This window comes from Thalassophryne amazonica, chromosome 5, assembly GCF_902500255.1.
Source record: "Thalassophryne amazonica chromosome 5, fThaAma1.1, whole genome shotgun sequence".
Classification (NCBI taxonomy): domain Eukaryota; kingdom Metazoa; phylum Chordata; class Actinopteri; order Batrachoidiformes; family Batrachoididae; genus Thalassophryne; species Thalassophryne amazonica.
Genome location: NC_047107.1, coordinates 39,363,218 through 39,382,365, shown reverse-complemented (window position 1 = coordinate 39,382,365; position 19,148 = coordinate 39,363,218). Strand labels below are relative to the sequence as shown.

The following is a 19,148-nucleotide window of genomic DNA, read 5'->3' as shown; positions in this document are numbered from 1 at the left end:
CACTTGGTATTTCACACATTTTAATTTGCTTATTCCATTTCAAATACTTTTTTTTTCTCTAAATTTATCTTCTTTAACTCAAACTGAAAGCAAGTCTCTACAACTTGATATAAATTAATTAAAAATATAAAATCCAGCTTCCTGATGAAGTGGTAGATGTGAAGTGGAGATGAAAAGCCTAGATTTGATGTTTTGGTGAAAGAAACTTTTGTATTTCTTCATAATTGATGTAAATAAAGTCCAAGACATATTCAGTGACTTGGAAATGTTCACGTTTCCATCCCCTGACTTGTCTGAAGAAAACTGGTAATAAATTGAAAAGGAATAGAAGTCTTTAAAAAAACAAGATTTAGAACCAAAGTAAAGGAAAGGAGTATTGCAGTAAATGGTGTCAAATTATGGAACAATCTTAATAAAGAAATTAAAGAATTAAGGTCGCTTAAATTATTTCAAAAACATATTAAATTAGATGTATTAAGTAAGTATGAAACTATGAAGTAAGTCAGTGGGCTGCAAGAAAGTAAAAAAAAAAAAAAGTAAACTGTTAATAATGTTTGGAGTGTCTTAAGTTTAAATGTAACCTGTCAGTGATGTAATCTATTAATTAATGGTCATAATTATGAAATGGGTCAGTGGTATGTGACAAGTTAAAGAAATGCAATCTGTTAAATAATGTTGACTATGATGCTGTATATTGAAAGATTGTATTGTTAAAAGGGGCAGAAATCATAAGACTTGTTCTTCTTTCTGCTCCTTTTCATTCTGGTATTGTGGTGCTTTTGTTTTTTGCTTTTCTGTTTTTCTTTTAAATGAATGAAATAAATATTAAAGAAAGAAAAAGAAAAATGAGTGTGGTATTATTACTGTTTTGTTTAAGAATGTTTAATTTTCACTGTTGCTGCACTTTGTGTCAAATCATAGTCATATTGATATGACAATATTAAGATATGATAATTTGTACAGCCCTACTGTCAACTAGCTGAAAACTTTGAATATTAATTTACATCTACATTAAAAAAACATGTTTAAAGTGGCTTAAAGTGGGTTTAAGAGAGCTGTCATTAGGAGAGTCAGCTGAAAGGCAAAAAAAGAAAAATGCTTAAAAAGGTCGGGGATATAGGCCTCTCCAGAAGTTGAAAGGCAAAATAAGGAAAGTGCTTAAAAAGGTGGGGGTCTGGGGGGCAGTGCTGAAAGGTTTCAGTCATGCTCGTGCTCCCAAGAACCATTTTACTGAAAAAAGTCTGAAGGAACTAAAAGGACATGGTTAGATGGTGAGGAGCTTCCAGGCATGTGAGAGGCAAATAAAGAAAAATGCACAAAAGGCGGGGGCTGGGGGAAGAGCCATGCTAATGCTCCCCTGAAGCATTTACTCAAAAAAAAAGTCTGAAGCTCGTTCATGTCCTAGACATATACATATTATTAAATTAATACGTATTACAGACAAATAAATGGGTGAATAAATACACTGAAACAACAACCAATTTTACAATCTAACTAATGGTTAACTCTGTTCCTGGAAAAAAATGGATGTAAAACATGATCTTTACACATTGTTAAAAAGTCTTATTGGAAGTGATGATCTGAGTATTAAGAAGACGTCAAATTCTGGTGATAAACAGGACAAAGTAGGCATTCCATATCAGTGTTGCCACAGTTACTTTGAAAAAGTAACTTAGTTACTTTACTGATTACTCAATTGTAAAAGTAACTTAGTTACTTTACTGATTACTCAATTGTAAAAGTAACTAAGTTAGATTACTAGTTACTTTTTTAGTTACTTTTCCCAGCTGCCGACAACAACCCTCTGCCACCTCAACATGACAATGATACCTGTTTTGCCAAAACTCACTTTATAGTCACCCTTTCTTGACTTCAATGAAAATAAATACTTGTTTTATAAAAAGTAAAATAAAGACGTCTTTCTTGACCTCATATTTAACTGTTGACAGCACTGTAACAGTAAAACTTGCAATTTCGAGCCTACATTGTTTATAAAGGTAACTATTAAATTCTAACATTTTTCTAACATTTAAATTCTCTCTAAACATTTTACTTGTCGAAATTATTATTATTTTAAGCAATATTAGTTGTAGTAAAAAACGGCTTCAAAACTGGACCTTTAATCTAGGGGTGTTGTGGGGGGGGCACATCCTTGCCCCACGCCCCCATTCCATCTAGATTCGCCCCTGCTTTGGCGTTTGAGCACAAAGAATGGATAACATTTATTTATGCAGAAAACATGACCAGATTTACAGGTAAGAAAGTTTTATTGTGTTTTCACATCATGTGGTCCTCAGAAAGAGAGTTTAGGTGCATTTGAGTGGAAAATAGTGTTAGTTGTTGACGCGGAAAAAAAGTATAAAAATGTCTTTGTAAAGCTCAGTGCAGGTGTGCTGATCACCGCGCTTTAAGAGGTGAGGACGAGTCGAGCAGCTGCAAAAAAACCGCGGATTAAAAGCTCACAGCTCACTTAAAGTGGGCAGTTCAGTCGAACCCCGACCTCCTGCCCACGGACCAAGTTTAATGCTGTTATCGACCCACAATGAAAAATAATAGTAACGCACAGTGACATGGAGAAGTAACTTTAATCTGATTACTGATTTGGAAAGATTAACGCGTTAGATTACTCGTTACTAAAAAAAGTGGTCAGATTAGAGTAACGCGTTACCGGCATCACTGCTCCGTATTATAGTTTTTTAGGAAGCGTTTATTTTAATCATGTGAGCATTCTGCACATCAGCCAAACGTCCCAGCTGTGCGGCATTACTTGTGATTTGCCAGAAGATGGCGACAAACCCATAAACGTGGAGACGAAGTCACCAGTGAAAGTTTTGATATTTTTCTTCGTTTGTAACGTGTATTGTTTAACAAATTGTGAACAACGTTTTGATAATTATACTGATGTCTCGTACATTACAGTTTAAAAATTAATAATACATGGCCCGTACGGGGATCGAACCCGCGACCTTGGCGTTATTAGCACCACGCTCTAACCAACTGAGCTAACCGGCCACGCTCATAAATCCGGCACACAGTACAAATGACAAATATTGAGTGTGTATTTCTATATCCCATTAGAATACTCCCTAAAATAGAAAGTGAAACAGACGGCAGACAAAAACTCTCCACACAGACGGTAAGTTTGGTACGATTCTGTCTTCAAACTTTATAAACTGCGGGGTTTTTCCTTTTAGAGCCACAGAAGCCTGACAGAATTTAGGTCGATGTTCACCAACAGCGACGAGTTTCATTTCTGCATACGTATCTTTGAAAATTGTGGAAAACATGTAATAAACGAAGGGACTGTATCTTACTGTGTTCAAATATTATTCTTGTGTAAATAAATAAAAATAAGCCTGGAAGCTATGACACGCCTTAATTTGTCCATTTCTCCAAAATAAGATCTCGTTTGGGAGCCGCTGTGTCGCTGGTGGAAGCAAATAAAGGAACTACTTTCTGTACCATCTTGTCCACAGTGACGTGTTTATAAAAATAATCATAAAAAAAAAAATTTAATTGGACTGATGCAGTAATGTCTGTTTTTTATTTTTATTTATTTATTTATTGTTTTTTTTTTTTTTTTCTACTGAATCACCAAACCAAATTTTTACCTTGGAAAACAAATTCAAGGTCAAAGTCTTGTTAGAAGTGGCTTTTCGTGGGCTAAAATACAATACAAAATATCAATCAAAAGGGCTTTTCAATGTTAAAATTAGATATTCGTAAAATCCACGATACGGATCAGATGCCAGTCTGATCTTTGTCTATTCATTGAGACTGCCAGTTTACATTGTCACTAAAGGGCGTGATTGAGGCACTTTTGGTTGAGATATAGTGCAAAATGTACAACAAATGGGCTTTTTAATATTAATTTCAAATGTCCACAAACCCCACAATCTGGATCAGATCCGGATCAAACTCAGTCAGGTGATAGTATCTGCACCTCACTTACAAATATGAGTGATTTGGGGCATGTTTAAGATATATGTTAAATGTACATTAAATGGGGTTTTTGATGTTTAATGTAAATGCCCACAAAATCTGTAATCTGGATCAGCACCTGCCACTTATATGAATGTGATGTGTTACTAAGCAAACAAACCCCGGGGGCATCTGCAACATAAACCATTTGTACGATCACGTATAGCTGTTAATATCACACCAACAGTAAGGGTCTCTTCAGAGGGTCTTTGGGCACCACTGGAATGACCAAGTGAATGGTCTCTTGGGGAGAATGAGATGAGGAATAACACTGGCATTCTGAAGGAATGTCAGAGATGCCATTTTGGTCATGAGGCGTGTTTCTCTGGGCATGATCCAACACACAGGTGCCTCAGTGTTGAGGACCCCAGCAGCTGGAGAGGGCCAAACGGACACCCACGTTTCACCTGGCAGATAATTACTTTTGAGTGGTGGTGATGGCTCGATGTCTGCCAACACCCAAGGCAGTTCTGTTGTGATCTTACAGTTGACACAAAGCTATCAAATGATGGATGCACTTCTCCAAACAGAAATGTGACTATTTCTCCTTCAGGTTTGTCTCAATGACACAATGGCGCTACTACAGCATTTTCAGTGGATTTTTTTTTTTTTTTTTGAAAGGGTGTGATGTTTATGGAACACTTTTTGAAAATGACAAAGAAAAGGATCACATTCATTTCCATGTGGACAAGGCCTGAGTTTGTCATTTTAGAAAACTTGACAAGATGGAACTTGCAGGAAATGCCTTCTATTTGTGTTTGAAAAAGGCAAAATGCTGGCACTTCTCCCAGATGAAGGGGAGCCCCCCCCCCCCCCCCCCCCCCACCACCACCACCATCACCTCTGGAGCCATCATAGTTTATCACAACACCATCTTGAAAGTAAATAATGCCATCCAGTGCCACAAACATAAACAGATATGTTGTCAAGACTGGCCGTTAAATACAAAAAACATTAGGATATAGAGCTAAATCCGCATTTTGTACTCTGTGCAATTGCTGTTTGTTCTCTTAAATAGTTGCCTCCTACTGTATCATGCCAATGCCATAAATGTTGTGTACAACAGACACTTGTTTGTGAGTTCAAGAACTCCAAGTTTCAGTTTGTTGTACCAGATATCGAGAGCGCAAGAGAAGTACGAGGATCTCATGACTGTGAGCAAATACAGTATTTTATTTAACTCTGCCATTTTTCTGTTTTATTTTTTTAGAGCTGCAACCCACACACCTGACTATTCTCCATCATTGGCTGTACTCCATCTGGATGATGTCCGTGTTGTTCTGCGGGTGGGAAGCAACCTATTATGATGAGTTTTCTCGTAGTGTGGCACTGGGGGCAGCACAGCAACCCAAAAATAGGGGCGTGTACACCATGTACCATGGCACGACCATTACCAACGCACGGCAGATTATTCCCAATGGCTTTAAGCAGTCAGTAGATGGCCGGCTGGGAAAGGGGGTGTACGTGAGTCGTGACAAAGCAAAAGCGGAGCAATATCCAGCCTTCTGTCTACCGACAAACCAGGTGGTTCTCTTGTTGCGTGTCTGCGTTGGCCGTGTCAAACGTATCGAGGCCAACGATCCTTTGCAGAAAACGTGGCATGATAAAGGCTACAACACTGCCTGGATGCCCGCCAACAATGGCAGGTTAGAGGAGGATTGTGTGTTTGATCCAGACAGAGTGGAGGTCACAGGCATTGCAAAGGCGCCAAACACCACCATCCGGGTGGAACTTGAACAGCTCATGGCAAATAACCCCAAGAAGCACCGCAGAGGAGGTGGTAGCAGTACCAGAGGTGTTTGTTCAGCCTGTCAGAGAAAGACAGCGCATGATCACCGACATGACCAGGAGCAGTGCTGGAGCTGTGGGAAAAACATCTGCGTCCTCATGCCCAAACATTTCTGTACAGTGCAACAGCGTGCCTGAGGGAAGATGTCTGGGCGGAACCAGGATTCACATCTAAATGCATGGAAATATAGTTACACTGTAATTATCACAGAAGGTTCTGAGAAACTATAGATAAGATGTGACTGTAGTCAGATATTTCACAAGCTGCTTGCACGTAGACACCAGTTATATTGTGGAATGACAATTTAAAAGCTTTTATAATAACACAGGTGAACCCTGTTAACTCATGTAAGTTGGGGTCCACAAAATCGTATCGCGAGTTATCTGAAACCGCGAGTTAATGAGGCTGACCACTAAAACGTAAAATCACTTATACAATAATCTAAATTTTTGGGATCCACAAATCGACCGTGAGTAAAGCTGAAACACGAGTTAACGGGGTTCACCTTTAATAATGAGTTTTTTTTTAATTAACAGATCAATTAAGGTTGTTGTAACATGAAAACTTTTTTAATTTTCATGTCATATCTGTAATCACTCTGTTTTCTTTGTTGATAACATAATTATTCACCAGTTTGCTTGAATACTGCACCATGGCTGGGGCAATGATTAAATGTCTGAAATAGATTTTTTTTGTGTGTTTTTTTAAATTGCCAGCGCATGAACACACTGAGTTATGTAGCGTAACACAAGGCACGTAGTGGATGATTTCATTTAGCCAATGCTAAAAAACTGCCACAGCATTCTTCCAATTTTCAAAATTTACTTTTCACGCCTTAGTTATGTAATTTACAGGTTTTCACATTTGGTTATAATGGGTCATTGCTAATTGTGCATTTGTCTGATCAGATTTTTTTTTTTTTTTTTAGTCAGCACACAAACATAAAACAGAAGTGACAATAGCATTAAGTTTACAAGGAAGACCTTTTTACGTTTAACAGTGCTGCAAAAATGTTTGCTTTTACACAGAATTTTTAATGATATAGAAAAATTTTCTTTATATTAAAATTAATAAATGATGCCCTTTAACTTCACACTGTAAACTAATTTCGACAACATGACACAAATGAAATAAAATATAAACTGTAAAACAGCAGTATATTACAACTAAACCATCACTTTTACAGTCAGTTTTCTTACTACAAGTCAGGGGATGGATACATAAACATTTCCAAGTCACTGAAGATGTTTTGGACATCAGAAGAAATCCAAAGAGTGTGTTATGGTTAGAGGTCCGGACGGACCCGGACCAATTCAAGCAATGGACACAAATGCTGGGAAGCAAGACATGGAGTGGTTATGAAAGAAAAGATATTTATTGTAAGGACAACATAAAGATGCTGTGCTGGGGGTGCCTGCAGAATGGAGAGTGGCCCACCTCCTGGCAGTGAAAATAGGGAGCTGCAGTATTCCGAACCAGTCTTGAAGGAGAACTGAAAATAGAGGTTCAGGGACCAGGACTAGGTGGAATGCACGACTCCAAGACCAGGAACTAAGGGAAATGAAGACAGATGGTGAGTGAATGCACTCGCAGCCTTAAACAGTCACAGTTCACAGAAGAGTTAAAATAGGATTGTTCACAATTCAGGGAATAATGTTCTCCTCTTAAGAAATAAGGTTTACTGTTCAGAAAGAGTTCACAGTTCATTAATTGTCTCCAGAGGTCAAGTGCTGCCTGTTTGTGACACAGTTCCAATTAAGCAGACAGGGCTCTTAACAGTTCAATATCAGAGTTCATGCAGTTCTTAGGAAGAGTTCTTGGAACAGTTCTTTTATCTTAGCACAGTCACAGACAGGAACGAGTGAGAACGGGATCCCACTGAGACAAGAAGTAACTTAACTGGTGTGAAGCAGAGCCGCGCTCTGAGCCAAGAGCCGAGGAGTTCCAAGGTGACTTGCTGTGCAAGGATCCAGGAGCCAGGAACCAGGGTAGCGTGGGAGCCACTCGGGAAAATGTCTGGAACACCAGGAAAGACAGTTCGCTCTAATACAGGAATTAGAGAATTGGCCAGGTTACCTTGAGTTTAGCTGTGGGAAGCGCCGACGTCTTAGCACATGGGAGCAGCAGGAAGACGCGCTCAAGGTCACAGAGAAGCAATCAGGCTTGGTCCTCATGGAACGGTCTGGATCATGGGTCACGGATCGTGGAACAGTCCATCACGAACCTGGCCCCAGGAAAGGTACACCAACCAAGAATCTGGCACTACTGATCAGAAAGTCTGAGTTTATATAGTCTGCCGCTCATCAGCCGCTCATACAGTCCAGGTGTGCAGCAGAGATGAGCGGTAAGGAGCAGCCAGTGCAGAACTCAACAGAGGGCGCCATCTGGGGGAAAAACTCACACGACAACAGGTTTTAAAACTGAATAAAAACCAGGGATCTGGGGGGAACAACGACAGTATGTTATGTATGGCTGTCTGGAGTAGGCAGTTCTACCATTAAGACTCAGGAAATTAGAAACAGTTAAAAATTTAATCCATAGTGATATTGCACAGAATATTAGAAACAGCCCAGTCTCATGCTTTTTTCGTTCCCCTGTAACAAAAAGTGCCCCATTTTTCGTGACGCATTTTTTTTTTATTTTACTATTTATAATCCTCCTCCTCCCCCTCTCCTAAATCTAACCATGAGTGTTTCCCTAACCATAAACATCCCCACCCCCCACCCACATCACCCTGCTGCATCACGAAATGAATTTGTGCCTCCGCCACGGACAGCGCTCCATTTTTGTGACAGTATCACGAACCCATAGATTAATTTACTTTTCGTAATGCCATCACAAACTGCCGTGACGCTGGATCCTTGGGGGAGGTCCCACTCATGATGTTGACCTCGAATTTGGAGGAAGGCAGGGGCAGAGCCTACCCTAGGCTTCAAACAGTGACCAACTGGTGGCAGTAAGGTGAAAGAGAGAATTTCAAGCTAACATTTGCAAGCAGCTGAGAGGTGAGTCAGAAATGATATTTCAAAATAATGTTTGTTTTCTATTGGATGTTAGTTGATGACTAAAAGGGGGACCAGTTTGAAGATAAATACATCAAAATGGGAGCGTTTGTATACTTGGTGTGAAATTTTGTACAACAAAAATTTTAACTCAATTGTGTGTTCACATTTTCACTTGTATTAAATATTCATACACATTTAATTTGAAATCAGAGGGGGAAACGACAACAACTTAAACAAGAAATTTCAAAGCAAAATTAAACAAAAAGCGAACAAAGAAATTAAGGACGACGAAGATGACCATTCTCCGAGCAAATTTTATTACACTGACGAGTTTGCATTGGAGGAATTAACAGCAAATGAGCTTAAAGTGGACATGCAAAATGAAGACAAACAAGAAGAAAACACAACTTCTACCAGTCAAGAACAGATTGAAAACTTTGCTACAAAGCAGAAAGCTAAAAACACGATTAGAAAAACCAAGTTTGTACATGAACATACTACATACACTTGTATGTAAAAGTTTGGGCACCCCTGATGATTTCCATGATTTTCCTTTAGAAATCATTGGTTGTTTGGATCAGTAATTTCAGTTAAATATGTCATATGTCATATTCGTAGCAGACAAACACAGTGATATTTGAGAAGTGAAATGAAGTTTATGGGATTTACAGAAAGTATCGATAATTTTAAATGATAAATTTGGGCACCCCAACAGAAAAAAATACATCAATATTTAGTAGATCCTCCTTTTGCAGAAATAATAGCATCTAGATGCTTCCTATAGCTTCCAATGAGAATCTGGATTCTGGCTGAAGGTATTTTGGACCATTCTGTCATGGTCTGGGCTGTTCGTCTGGCTTGTGTTTTCTTTATTGCCCACCAGGTGGCGCGCAAGCGGAGCTGAGCACCTTGAGACCTCACCTGCAGCTCATTTCCACCTGATCGGGAGCCAGGCACTGCGCCAAAAAAAAAAATATTAAGAGGGCGATGAGTTTATCACAGGGGGCGGGGTAATGAATTGGGTGCGCTCCTAGAAAGCTCGTGTATTTAGGCTACACCGTTGTAAGAGACTAAGTAAGAGTAAACAGTGATGACAGTATTTTTTTTAATTATTATTTGAACGTATAGACCCTCGGTCAAGAGATCTCCTGCATACCACAAAACCAAACCAACAACTGATCTGAGAAACAACACGAGACAGTAGATTAACCCCACACACAGCCCTCCATCACAAGCGCAAACACAGCGCAATTGGTCATGACAGTCACACAACGGGTCAAAGATAAACCTTTCATGTAGATGTACAGTGGTCCCTCGTTCATCGTGGGAGTTACGTTCTAAAAATAGCCCGCAATAGGCGAAATCCGTGAAGTAGTCAGTGTTATTTTTTACAATTATTATAGACGTTTTAAGGCTGTCCTCACTACACACTTTATACACTTTTCTCAAACAGGCATTAACATTTTCTCACTTTTCTCTTGTGTGTAAACACTCTCAAAGTTCAAACCTTAGTAGAAAAATAAGACCAACCTGTTTTCAGGCCCAAACATTTGTTTGAGAAATAAAAATAGAACGTTTTCCTATAAATAATTATGATGGCTTTTAGAACTAACGAATTTAATTTTAATATTTCTTTTTCTTTCTTTTTATTTTTGATAACTCTCACATCCGAGGGGGCGAGGTTGATGACGTGAGGGGGCGTCACCCCCAAACACCCCCTCGTCGCGCCGGGTCTGTCGGGAGCTGCAGTATTTAAAGCCTGGTTATGTATTAAAAGCCTGGTTAGTATTTAAAGACTTTATTATGTTGTTGATGACAAGGAGAGACTGATGATTGATTCACTGGTTGAGTGAATGAATGAACGCACTACGGAATCTAACCTATGCACCTTCTGCTTTTGTTCAGCCGTCAGACACCAGTCTTCCCAAGAACCTCAGCTCCGTTGCGGCCACCTGGTGCTGGCTCCTCTCCTGGTCCAGTTCTCACTGTGGCTTCCTGGTTCCACCGCCCGGAGCGGGCCGTGTCCCCCACTCAACAGACTACTTGATTTAATTAATCTGTTCTGTTGATTCATGTGTGATTAAATATCAGTTATTCATTCCTTCCATTTCTGCTTCCTTGCGTTTGGGTCCAGTTCAAATCCTGGGTCGGCTTAGCGCACCCAACTGTAACACATTCTTCTTTACAAAACATCTCAGGTTTGTTGTTTTCCAAGCATGGACAGCCTGCTTAAAATCACACCACAGATTTTCAATAATATTCAGGTCTGCGGACTGAGATGGCCATTCCAGAACGTTGTACTTGTTCCTCTGCATGAATGCCTTAGTAGATTTTGAGCAGTGTTTAGGGGTCGTTGTCTTGTTGAAAGATCCAGCCCCGGCGCAACTTCAATTCTGTCAATGATTCATCAACATTGTTCTCAAGAATCTGCTGATAATGACTGGAATTCATGTGACCCTCAACTTTAACAAGATTCCCAGTACCTGCACTGGCCACACAGCATGATGGAACCACCTCCAAATTTTACTGTAGGTAGCAAGTGTTTTTCTTGGAATGCTGTGTTCTTTTTCAGCCATGCATACCGCCCCTTGTTATGTCCAAATAACTCAATTTTAGTTTCATCAGTCCACAGCACCTTATTCCAAAATGAAGATGGCTTGTCCAAATGTGCTTTAGCATACCTCAAGCGACTCTGTTTGTGGTGTGTACGCAGAAAAGGCTTCCTCTGCATTACAGCATCATACAGCATCTCTTTGTGCAAAGTGCGCTGTATAGTTGAACGATGCACAGAGACACTCTCTGCAGCAAGATCATGTTGTAGGTCTTTGGAACAGGTCTGTGGGTTGACTATGACTTTTCTCACCATCCTTTGCTTCAGCTTATCTGATATTTTTCTTGGCCTGCTTCTTCAGGCCTTAACTAGTACTGTGCCTGCGGTCTTCCATTTCCTCACTATGTTCCTCACAGTGGAAACTGACAGCTGAAATCTCTGAGAAAGCTTTTTGTATCCTTTCCCTAATCCATGATGTTGAACCATCTTTGTTTTCAGGTCATTTGAGAGTTGTTTAGAGGCTCCCATGTTGCCACTCATTAAAAGAGATGCAAAGAGGGGAAACATTTGCAAATAGCCACCTTAAATACCCTTTCTCGTGATTGGATTCATCTGTATAAGGAGGTCAAGGGTCAATGAGCTTGCTAAACTAAGTTTGTGTTGATTCCAACGTCTACGCCCACTGCTGAAAAGATGTTCAAAGATGGTTCAAAAGTGTACATTTTTTCACCGTCTATTTGTCAACACTGAATCAATGTTTGGGTTTAAACCATTTATAACCATGATTTTGAATAGTGGGGTTTTTTTTTCAACATGTACATTGAGTAAATTATAGCAAATCATAATTTTGAAAACTAGCAAGGTATGTGCACGTATATCATTTAAAAAGTGGCTATGCAAGCCCTGTTGAAAACTGGTCTAAATGCGAACCATAATCTTGGTTTTATTTTCCATCCTGTCTGCAAAAATGGGTCCAAAAGAAGTACCACTTTTTGAAAAATTGCGAAGTATTATTCACCAGGAATGTTGTGTTATTGTTTCAAGAATTTTAAAAAAAATATATGTTTGCATATATCCAAGAAGATCATTTTTATTTTACATTTTTAGTATTTTGTGATCATATCTTTACGTCAGTGTCTAAACAATCTAGACATAGTTATTATGTTTGAGTCCTTGAGCTTGGCCAGTATGTAGTATTTCAAATGTTACTATTCTGATAGAATGATAAAAATATATTTTTTTAATTCTTTCTTCAAAAATTATAAAGCCAAAACACTGGATAACAAGAATGGCCCCAAAAACAGATCTCTGAAGTGTTAATGCCACAGACTTTCAGATCAGTCAGAGAATATAGGGAAATAACCCTGAAAACACAATATTTTTAATAGGAAATGTTAAGTTGCTGGTGGGGTTGTAATACTGTTTGAAATTTGTGGGGGGGGGGGGGGGGGGGGGGGGGGGGTGATGTGCCAAGCTATAGAGCCGCCAATGCCAAAACCTGAGATTGACCCAGCTTATTTCCAGTTTGCGACCGCGAATGCTTGTCCGCATTTTCTTCTGAGTTGGGGATGGAAACGGTGCCTCCAGCCAGCCTTGTTTTTTCGTGTCCCCATCACGAAATGAGTGACAGTTTCGTGAGACGGTCTTTGATATTTTATTTTACCATCTATAACCCTACCCCATATAACTGCCGTGAGCTGTGACATGGGTGGGTACCTGAAGGCAACACCACGTCAGGTTGAAACCGAAAGCGGCGCGTTTGACTTAAAAGGAAGCGGACAGCTTCACAAAACAGAACGCGATTCAAACCGCACACAGAACTCCACCGCACGGTAAGTTTCTTAGCTCTTAAAACACGATATAACCGACTAGATGCTGCCTTCGAACTGAGAAAACAAGCAGGACTCAACTCGTGGAACTGCAGCGTATTAAAAAAGAAAAAAAAAAATTATATACAGACGCTCCGGAGCGCTCGAAAACTTTATGAACATTAAAATAATCATTCCCACTTGAATAAGTCGTTAGGTATGCTGTCAAATCTATTGGAAACACTTAATCCTTTTTCTGGCTATTAAAAAGCTGTAGTTCCAGCTGAGCCAACCACGTGACTCTACTGCATTTTTTGGTAACTTTTTTTACGGTAAGCGAAACTTGTTTTAACCCTTTATCACCCGCCTCATTTTAGCTTGTCAGTAGGCTATCTCACAAATAAAAAGTGAAATTTCCCATCGATGGGATATGCAGGCTTATCTTCAAATACACCTTGCTGCATAACTATAACGATAATATATGCAACTATGTTCCCGTCTGCGGCTGGCAAAGGATGGCCGAGCTCCTTTACTAAATCATTTGTTGCAATTAAAATTATATAATTAAATGTATAGTTTTTCTAAAGTGTCACTGCATTTATTGTCTCATCCAGGGGCGTAGGTTTGCATATGGACCATAGGGACAAGTCACAACCATTATTTTGGGATGGCAAAATAGTCCCTACCAATATTTAGCATTTTTGTTTATATAACAAAATCATTCACTATTTTTTTTTTTGCGAACTCGATACTATAATTTTAGTCGTCACGTTTTGTGTTTTCGACGTGCCAGAGTTACCATGTTGCAATTTCATTGGCTCACGTTCTTCTCACATGGACGTAAACAAAGCGCATCTCGTGGCAGGCAGTGCTTCATTTGTAAAGTGGGAGGTCCCGGAGCGCAGAGGATGGGTGGCTCCGGTGCAGTGTTGCCAGATGTACGATAATTATCGTATTTGTACGATAGTTGTGCCCTCTGTACGATGTACGATCAATAATGGGGAAAAAATCCAATATGTACGATAATTTCAGTTGGTTGCCCAAACACGCATCTCTCTCTGACACCCAAGAATCATTTTGCAGGCGTTGCACTCAGGCGGCATCAAAGACACAACACACACAGCTTTGGCCGCCCGGGACAACGTCATTTGAAAGCCCGCCCCCTCTCATACAAAGTAATGAGTTCCCATCCAATCTGTGCCGTGACAGGAAGATTCCCCAACCAACATTTTTTTTTAAACTTTATTTCAACAAATGCAACAACAAACGAACAAAACACAAGAGCAAAGAGATATACAAGAAAAATAAAAAAAGTTCAAGTTCCTTATGGAGGTGTCAACATTTTTTCTGTGTTCAACAAAATCTGCACAAGTGGCCATGGCATCGGATGACGACAGCCACCTCAAGGTTGAATTCAACTCTTTCTAGTCTGGTAATTGACACGTTTGTGTCCCTTCACAGAAAAAAAAAATCTTTCTAGTAGTGCGTTCTAGTTTCCCCATTACTATAATTACTGTTTAAAAATGTGACATAAAATTCTTTGGAAATTAAAAAAAAAACACAAAACGCTAAAATAGCTACGTTGTATGCGTTTTGTTTGTGTACGATAATTTCTCCCAAAATACGATAATTTTGAGGTTTTGGTACGATACTTTCATATTTCATATCTGGCAACACTGCTCCGGTGCAGAAAAACAAGAAGGGCGGGGTGGAGGGCTTGCGAACTATGCTGTGCGCCACACTTAAAATAAACTGCACACCCACACACACCTTCACAAATGACACTAACATCCTGCCTTTTCCTCAGAAATTACTACATTTATGTTTGCTGTCTGTCTCTGTACTTTTTTGTCAGTTTTGCGCTCTTTTTCATACTTTTGCCTCGTTTCAAAAGTCACCGAACGCACTTTACCGTAATATATGCAACATATAGCATGCTGTTGGAAAGCACGGGTTCTTGGCTTGCTGTCAGTGTTAAATTTTTCAGAGTGAGGGCTTACATGAGAACTTACGGTAATGAGAATCAGCGGCGCATTAGTGTGAAACTTCCGTGTTTTTCCTCTGTGTTATGACATCACAGGCTTCGTTTACCGTAATACACCATATATATCATTGGAAATCCCTTTTTTTTAATTAGGTTGCCAGATACCTACAACTGCATTATTGATGAAGAGAATAAATTATACATCTTGGTTGCAAAAACTTTTTTTTTTGTTAGCTCCACAAGTATTTTTTTGTTGTCTTGTTCTCTCAGGTGTAGGCCTATCGAATAGATTAGTGATTTTGGGTGCAATTTTGTTATTTAAGCTATTTGTTTGTTTGCCTACACGCTTAATATTGTAAATAAAGTGTTATTCAGCATTATGTCGTCATATGTTATGTATTATGCTGTACTTGTGCGTCTAATGGTATGAGTGGGTTAGGGGGTGGTGGTGGTGGGCAGGGGAGCCGGGGGGGTGGTATTGTCCCTACCAAAGCTGAGACCAAACCTACGCCCTTGGTCTCATCTCATGAAATAGGCCATTTAACAGCAAAAGTGGGCACTCAGAAATTTATAATTATTAAAAAAAAAAATTTCCCCCATTAATAAACGACATCGGTATTTGCTGATGTACACACTAAGTGCTTTACAGCCTCCACTGGAGCCTCTCACACTTCCTTGGGAAGTTTATTACCTTAGAATGTGGGCCGTCACTAAATCCCAGAATGTTCCTTTTGGGTCGTTCTTCCATGTGTCAGGAGGTACTTTATGTATAATAAAGTACAAAACGGCACTGATGATCATGCAGAAAATGCAAGACCACAAATGTGTTATATCCCTAAAAAGACATTCTGAAAATGACTGGAGACTAAAGCCGGATTCACATGGCAGGATAATTAGGCCGATATCGTACCCTATCTTCCCCTTCCGACAATCTTAAGGACGCCCCGACAATCGTGATGACGCTAAAGATAATCTTATCAGATATTCTTTTCGTGTGTGGTGTGTTCAGAGCGCTCTCATCTGCTCGGAAAGGCGTCAGGAGCGCTCCGATCGCAAATCGGGGATATTCAACATGTTGGGGTTTTTTTGGACTGATATCGCAGCATGTGTTGTGTCCTCCGACCACAAACGAGCTCACAGCCTGCTGAATGTGACGTGCAGCCAATCAGAAAGCGAGGTGACGGACATACAGAGCGGAAAATAAAATCAAAACAGCTGTTCTGACTTACCAGAAGGTCCGGTGGTCGCGCTGTCTCTTCTTTAAAGAACGCCTTGTCTTTTTCTTTTTGTATCATTTATTCCCTCTGTTTTAAATAGTCCACAAAGTACCTCCGTTTGTTTACTCTGAAGTCACGTTTAATCTCGCGAGATTTCCTGTCTGAACTCTAAATGTTCGTGTGTGAAATCTGTTCGTGTGTGGTGTTGTTATTACCGTGTGGCTGGACACCACACACTGTACGACCAAACCTTTTAGAGCCATGATTTTTTATCTTCACGTGTGTGGTCTCTCAGGTTTTGGAAACCTAAAGATAACTTTAAAATCCTGTCGTGTGAACCAGGCTTAAGCTACACCTTTGCCATCTTGTATGTTTGACAATTCTTTGTTGTGCTTTGCTTTGCTTGTCAAATTGTTACTGGAGGTATGGTCAGCGCAGGCGGTCACCCCTCTGAGTCTGGTCTGCTTTTGGTTTCTTCCTATAATCAAAAACACCTGAGGGAGTTTTTCCTGACCACTGTTGTCAATGTGTGTGCTTCAGGGGGTTGGTAAAGTAAAGTTAAACCTGACCTTTGTGAAGTGCCTTTGGAGAACTAACATTGTGATTTGGTGCTATATAAATGGATAGAATGTTCAAAAGTTAATCATCAGTTATTTGAAGTTAGTTGAACCAGCTATCTGAAACATGAGTTATAATCACTTCAGTGCTTAATGTTTTAACTTTGTCATTTTTGTTTTTCTTCCTAATAGCTTCTACATCTGAACATCGTCCATCACTAGCACTATTCCGTCAGCAGGATGTCCGTGTCGTTCTTCGGCTGGGAGGTGACCTATGATGGTGCCCGTTCTTATAGCGTGACCCTGGGAGCACAGCAAGCACCCAAGTCCAGGGGCGTGTACACGATGTTCCATGGTACTACCGTTGCTAATGCACGGCAGATTATTCCCAATCGCTTTAAGCCGTCATCAGATGGCATGCTGGGAAAGGGCGTGTATGTGAGCCGCGAGAAGGGCAAAGCACAGCGATATCCATTAAAAATTAGTTCTTCAGACCGTGTAGTTCTTGAGTTGCGTGTCTACGTTGGCCGCGTAAAGCGTATCGACCAGGACAACCATCCTATGCAGAAAACATGGAATGCAAATGGGTATGACACTGCCTGGGTGCCCCGCAACTGCGGCATGAAAAGCGTGCCCTCAGGCAATGAGGAGAATTGTGTTTTTGATCCCAAACGAGTGGAGGTCACAGGCATCGCACAAGCACCAGACAAGAACATCCAGAATGAGCTTGAGCAGCTAATAGCGAGTCGCCCCAAAATAAGCCACAGAGGAGGCGGTGGAGCGGCGTCGGGTAGTGCTTTGTGTTCACTGTGCAACACATACACAGTGCCGGGTAGAACACACAACATCCAGCAGTGCTGGGGCTGCAAGATAAACATCTGCGTCTTCATGACCAAGCACGTGTGTACAGCTCGTGCCTGAGAAGGTGCAAGACACGTGGCTTGAAAACCAGCGAGGGTGCGGCGACGCGCGGATGTGCCATTACTTCAGCATGTGTTGGTGACAGAGAGGAACCATCAGCGTCTCATCACTCAACAGTGGAAACAGGACTCACATCAACTTCTTCCTTAGAATGACCCCCACCCCCCTTTGATAAAGTGAAACCTGTCACTGTGGCAACATGTTAAAATTTCCTGCTTTGTCTTTGTAACTGTTCCTTATAATCTTTGTTATACTCAATTAAGAGATGATCTTCATACATGAAATAAAATGTCTATTCTAACGTGGTCATGCTGCGGTGAGACAATCATTAAAGACAAATCATTTGTCAGGATTTATTATCACCGAATGATTAAATGTTATTTTCATGGTATCAAACCAACACTGGATCCGTTTGTGATTATTTAATTGGGAAGCCGGGAAAAGTTAACTTCTTATTGGTTTATGATTACTTTGTCAGCAGCCAGTTTGTAAATCTGTTGCTTGTTGTGGATTTGAACAATTCATGATGATGAAGAATTAAGCAGTGAATGAAAGTCCAGCAGTCTTTGGTCTCCACAACTTCTGGCATGTTGTAAAAGGACCTGCAAAGAAAAAGGAGAAACATCTTCATGGTTGTTGTAATAAAACAAACAAACAAAAAAACATTTGACAGACCCTTTGCAGTCATGTGACCTTCAATGCTGCCATGTTGCAAAAGCAGAAATTTGCCCCTTTCTAAACTTAACAGTGAGGCTACAACTGATTATGTGGGCAAATGTTTGCAAGTTGATGTGCAGAATTCATATAATTTACCTGAAGAGTTTAACACCTTTTCTTTTGTTTCACAAACTACACAACACCGCAGTGGTTCAAACTGTCAGCACCTGTGTCATGAAGACTGGCAACTAAAGAAGATAAACTTTGAAAGTGATCCAAAATTGACCAGTAGACTTTCTCGAGATCCAGTCTGTAAGTTTGACAAGGTGATCATTTTTTTTCTGGAGTATAAGATGCATTTTTACTACACTACTCACATTTATTAAATGAGCAGGTATGTTTTTGTACTACTGACAGGATTATCAGGAGATTGTCAAGTCGATGTCAGGAGTGTGTAAATGGTAAAGGGCAAATACATCTTATGGATTGTTTAAATTTGGTTTAATAAGTGTTATGTTGCCATACCGAGCTGTTTTGTTATGGGGTATTTTTTAGACTTGATTGATTTGGGTTATAAGGTGGATTTTAATTTCACGAAAAACTGCCAAACCACTCAAGAATACTCATAAGTGTCAAAATAAATTTCTATACAATTATGTCCTTTCACTTTCAAATACA

The 19,148-nt window shown here is 40.0% G+C and overlaps 2 protein-coding genes and 1 non-coding gene across 6 annotated transcripts in view; 1 reads left to right on the top strand and 2 right to left on the bottom strand.

The window, feature by feature from the left end:
- Nucleotides 1–2,938: 2,938 nt before the first annotated feature.
- Nucleotides 2,939–3,012, bottom strand: trnai-aau. The gene has a single exon. It is a non-coding gene; the product is annotated as a tRNA-Ile (tRNA).
- Nucleotides 3,007–18,213, top strand: LOC117509946. The gene is made up of 3 exons (XM_034169558.1): nt 3,007–3,136; nt 5,192–5,901; nt 17,115–18,213. The coding sequence occupies exons 2-3, from the start codon at nt 5,245–5,247 to the stop codon at nt 17,811–17,813; spliced, it is 1,356 nt and encodes a 451-aa protein (XP_034025449.1). The 5' UTR covers nt 3,007–3,136; nt 5,192–5,244; the 3' UTR covers nt 17,814–18,213.
- ttc37 (tetratricopeptide repeat domain 37) overlaps nt 18,153–19,148 on the bottom strand; it is a 64,161-nt gene continuing 63,165 nt past the window's right edge. For all 4 annotated transcript variants that reach the window (XM_034170043.1, XM_034170040.1, XM_034170039.1 and 1 more), the window contains exon 41: nt 18,153–18,415. In XM_034170043.1, the coding sequence (XP_034025934.1) occupies nt 18,335–18,415 (81 nt within the window). In that variant the 3' untranslated portion in view covers nt 18,153–18,334. The remainder of the gene's footprint in view (nt 18,416–19,148) is intronic.